General features: G+C 55.2%; 2 protein-coding genes across 2 annotated transcripts; both read left to right on the top strand.

Moving 5' to 3' along the window:
- The first annotated feature begins 391 nt into the window (after positions 1-391).
- SDRG_17034 (hypothetical protein) lies at positions 392-1042 on the top strand. The gene has a single exon (XM_008623267.1). The coding sequence runs from the start codon at positions 557-559 to the stop codon at positions 989-991; it is 435 nt and encodes a 144-aa protein (XP_008621489.1). The 5' UTR covers positions 392-556; the 3' UTR covers positions 992-1042.
- Positions 1043-2972: 1930 nt separating this feature from the next.
- SDRG_17033 (hypothetical protein) lies at positions 2973-3613 on the top strand. The gene has a single exon (XM_008623266.1). It carries the CDS (start codon positions 3062-3064, stop codon positions 3455-3457), a length of 396 nt encoding a protein of 131 aa, XP_008621488.1. The 5' UTR covers positions 2973-3061; the 3' UTR covers positions 3458-3613.
- Positions 3614-4800: the final 1187 nt, after the last annotated feature.

The following is a 4800-nucleotide window of genomic DNA, read 5'->3' as shown; positions in this document are numbered from 1 at the left end:
GATATGATTGGCCGACAAAAAAAGAACGCACCAATCAAAACGCCTCTTTCGTCGAAGCCGGACGTTACAGCGGTTTATGCGTTCAAAGGGCCAGTCCTGTCTGGCTCGACGACGCCACGTCGGCTTTATACGAGCCCCTCGGCCGCACCATGGTATGCTCGACCATTACTGTGCGCCAGTGGTTACGATTAGCTAATCCACTAAGAGCGTCGCGGGTGTATAAACTCGCAAGAATGTACGGTCTCGAACGTCGCGCGGGACGCCAGGGATCCAGACCATCTTGAGGTGCCTTGTGCCGAAGGGGCTTCTCCGTACGTTGGCTTTGCTGCGGTTGGTTTGGCCACGTGGAACCCGCGGGAAGATCGTGTTACAAAAGTATCTGCGATGCTCGGCGTCCAGCATCAGAAGCAGGTCTGGCCCGAATGCAATCGCGAGGATGGGCCTCCATTTGTTACCGCTCCGATAGACACACGTCGTGGTCCTTGTTGTGGGGTTGAATTTCAACTTGGAACTGCCCACTTTACCTTTTGCCAAATTGCACCCAGTACAGTACACTATGATGCCCTCGTCGCCCAACTCGCGCTGCAAGTACCCGTACAAAATGTGCCCCAACACACGCACGTTCAAGAAGGACGGCGAGCCACACACGCTTTGCGAGTACCACCGCAACAAGGCCAACTCGATTCAAAAGATTTACGCCACCAAGCGCCGCCAGGAGCTCCGATTGCAGCGCAAGTCGCCGCCACGGAGCCGGTCGCCGACGCTTGTGCTGCCCGACCCGGCCCCGTTCTTGCCAAATGCGGCGCTCACAATCGAGCCCAATGATTTGGTTGACCTCTCGCTCTTGTTTGAAGACGACTTTCCGTCCGAGACGCATTCCTGTGGCCTCGAAGTCCCGGACGCTGCGCTCTTTATGACCAGCCGCCTTTTTACGGACCGCCTCAAGTTGTCGGCCGATGACTACGACATTCTGTGCACGCTCGTCGACTGATTAGCGTCTCATCGAAATCATAATATCAATCCTTATTTATCCCAAACGACCAGTTCTTATAGATCCACGGAGCAGCGTTCAAAATGTCAAACACGGGTCTACCATACCGGTACATGTACATGGCCGCGCGCCAAAGCCCCCGACTCTACTAGAGACCATTGCGCACCGGGGTTGTAGCATACTATGCTAGGTCTAGGGTATCACGGTTTGAATGACAGGCGCCATCGTGTGTCTCCTGGTCTTGTCGAAGCGCTGAGCCGCGACGCAAGGCGTGTGCACTGGGCTTGGAAGGGTACGAGAAGGGCGGGTAGAAGGACACTGCGCTTGCAACGGATACCGCCGCGTGAGCCACAAAGTTGCGCCAACGGCTTGCGGCTGGCGGCGCAATCGATGGCCATGGCAAGAGTTGGAAGGGCTACAGACGTCCCACTGCTGATGCCTTTTGGCACGGAGGCGCGGTCTGCGAGTGCTGCTAGCTCACGCGTAACGAGCTGTAAGACACGTTCACATTGCATTTCGGATTGCTACGTTTGTACGTGTATCAGTATCTTTTTCCCACATGAGGTCCAAGTTCGTGCACCGTGTATCTCTCTGGGTGGAACGTCCAAAGCGAAGGTCGCCACGTGCCCAGGCTTGTCACTCGCCTTGGTGATGGACTTGTGGACGTCATATATGGACTTATGGACAGCTGCAGTGCGTTTGACTGTGATCACAGCGCAGAGATCGCACCTCCACGAGGCAATGTTATTGGCGCCATCACGGGCCTGCACCAACCGTTGACGTGAGCAGGCGCGATCCGTGAACCGTATTCAGTCGAGTACATAGTCGCGGCCGCAAGCCACTGCAGCGCTTTGTATCGACGGGTGTAGCTGCCATAGCATAGTCCTCGTACATGCAGCCAGACAAGCTTTCTATTTCGCTGACACCCGCGACGCTCAACGAAAGAACTAGCTGTGCATTGACATGGTGCGCTTTTGCATCAACGCATCTGGAAGGAATGCTAAACGAAAGTCTGTTGGTGTGGACTGATCAATAGACCTGGTTCGCCATCGAGGCGCAATGTCGCGTGCGAGGAGGTTACCAAAGTGATCACGCCTGGCATAGCGATACGAATCACAACGGTCTCCTCGAAGCACACCGACCTTCTCGAACCGTCGACTACTAACCACAGAGTCGTAACCTTGTTTCTACCCCGTTTGCGTGTCCCGTCCAAGCCTATCCTCCTTGAATCGCGGTCGTACTATCGATCGATGTGGTAAACACTTGCAGCTGGACATCCTTGCAGGACGAGCGCGAAAATTGCACCGATTCCGTAGCGCGCGGCTACGATGACGCACAAGTGTCAATGACGCAGATCTTATATATTGGCGGCGCGTCATGCTTGCATCGTGGCATTGCTGAATGCCGCGCGCTATGGTCTCGTCTTGGAATTCATGCTTCGTGCCGCCGTATGTACGAGACGGCGTACGGGCGTACATTGAGAAAAACGACGTCTCATATTCGGCATAAAATGCCGAAAATAAAATTGGCCGCACATTGACAAACCGCGAGACGACGATACTTGTCTGCGTCTGTGCGAGCGCTGGCTGCACGAGAGTAACCCACGCTGCGTACGAGTGTGCCGCAGTCGGATAGGACCGAGCAATTGAGGGGCTGTAAATGACATTACGGCTCAACTTACACGTACCACCACGCATACTCGGTACAAGTCTGCAAGGGCTGCTCGTGGTCGCACGGGGTACATGAGCAAACTGAGATCAGTATCACCATACATTCGTGTTCTCTTTTGATGACTTGGGACTGGACCTGTCACGCGCGGTGTTGCCTTGTTGTACTAGTACAGCAAAGTTCGTTGTGGGGCCGTCGACAATCGTAAGGTGGCATGTGCCGAAAATAGGGCCGACCGGCCGTACATTATGTCGTGTACGGTGTGCCACTCTGCTGAATTCGCGCCCGTAAAATTTCAAGTCGCTCGGTGGCACTCATTTCGCATGCAGTCTGACGTTCCGGTCTTGAAGTCTCGCTAAGATCTCACTTTGCAATTGACCAGCAAGAACAACAACAACGATCATGCTCGCCAACATGAACGTGCCCACCGAGCTCAAGTGCAAGTACGCCTACAAGGCGTGCAACAACGTCCGGTCGCTCAAGAAGGACGGCGACCACCACACGCTCTGCGACTACCACCGCAACAAGGCCAACTCGATCCAGCGCACGTATGCGACCAAGCGCCGCCAGGAAAAGCGCGAGCAGCGCAAGCAAGCTGCGCTCCGCAAGCTCCAAACGACGACGAATTCGACGACGCCCGCGTTGCCGATGACGACGTCGCTCCTCAACTTGCTCGACACCGCGGCCTTTGACGCGTACCTGGTTGAGGACGACGACCTCCTCTTCATGGAGCCGGTCGACGACGCGTCTTCGGTGCTCTCGCAAGAAGAGTACGAGTTCCTCGCCGATATCTTTTGAACGACGAGTCCTCGTCCAGCTTGAGCTGCTGCGGTCACTTGGACGTCTCTATCTCCTGGACACCGCCACACACAATGTGCTCATAGCCGTTGTATTCAGTGTCTGTACACCTTATTTAGTTGCCAATAATAATCATAGTCGTTTGTAGTCCTCTCACTCGGCGCATCAAGGTCGGGGACCACCATGGCTCAAAGGTCGACAACTTGGGGTGTCTACTTGGCTGTAGATAGGGTAGACCCGCCGAAGCGCACTAGTACTGTCACCGCTAGTTGTCATTTTGCGGGAGTGGGGTAGTTTGTGCATTACCGCTTGCTTGGGCGACTGCTTGACACGCCTTCCTGCAGGATTGTGCTGTCCTAAGGGATGCGCACGTGGTCGCCAGCGCAAAGGCAGCTCGACGCCATTGTGCATAGAGGCCATGGACGATTACCTTCAAGGTGGCGCGAGTCGCTCATCTGCACCCGCACCACAAGCACCACAGCTCCGTTCCAGAGCCCTATCAGCCCGATCTTCGCTGGCGTCTCACACAACACCAGTGGCCGCGCCGGCACCTATTCCTGCAGATCGCGCTCCGGCTTCATTCGTTAGACTCGAATAAGAGCATCTTCACCCGACGTCCAATTCCCTATTTCGAGGTGCTGGCGAAATGGCATCCGGATAAAATAGGAAAAACAACTCCACCCGACCTCCTATTCCCTAAAAAATAGGAATTCGGCCGTTTTTTCGTCCTAAGCGGTACCGAATAGGTCAAAATCGTCGCGAAATAGAAGCCAAATCCTATTTCTAGGCGATTTGATTGGCTTAGCCTAAAAAATATTGCCGTACCATTGGCTGTCCTATTTATCCCGTGGATCTGATTGGAGCATCGAATGGGGTCCATCCATGAGCGCGGAAGGCGTCGTCTATAAAAAGGAACTGGGCGTTCCTTGGCTTGTGCTCCCTGGACCCACTATAGCCATGGGTCGCCAAAAGATCTGGACACCAGAGGAGGTCGCCACGCTCGCGCGAGCTTGGATGTCGGTGAGCACCAGCTCGACTGAAGGCGCCGACAAGAAGGCGGCACAGTTTTGGAACGAGGTCATTGCTCGCTTTCACGCGCAGGGTGGTTCCGATTCGCGAAGCGCAAGCGCCGCGAGCTAACAATGGTCGGGGAAAATTCAACCGGCCATCTATGTGTGGTGTGGACTGTACGCCCGCGCCAATCGCGCGGCTGAGGTAGTCGCGCATGATGTTGCTGTGGCCGGACGCGATGTCGCGCTTTACCATCTTGCGACCAACAACACCGCCGCCGTGGCGTCGCTTGTTCGGTCGGTGAAATACCTCGTGCACGAGTTCGTCATCGT

The sequence above is a fragment of the Saprolegnia diclina genome (genome assembly GCF_000281045.1).
Source record: "Saprolegnia diclina VS20 unplaced genomic scaffold supercont1.182, whole genome shotgun sequence".
Lineage (NCBI taxonomy): Eukaryota > Oomycota > Saprolegniomycetes > Saprolegniales > Saprolegniaceae > Saprolegnia > Saprolegnia diclina.
This window is presented reverse-complemented; position numbering and strand designations above follow the sequence as displayed.

Excerpts from the sequence above, each read along its gene's own strand:
- SDRG_17033 (XM_008623266.1), top strand. The coding sequence starts at position 3,062 with ATGCTCGCCAACATGAACGTGCCCACCGAGCTCAAGTGCAAGTACGCC.
- SDRG_17034 (XM_008623267.1), top strand. The coding sequence starts at position 557 with ATGATGCCCTCGTCGCCCAACTCGCGCTGCAAGTACCCGTACAAAATG.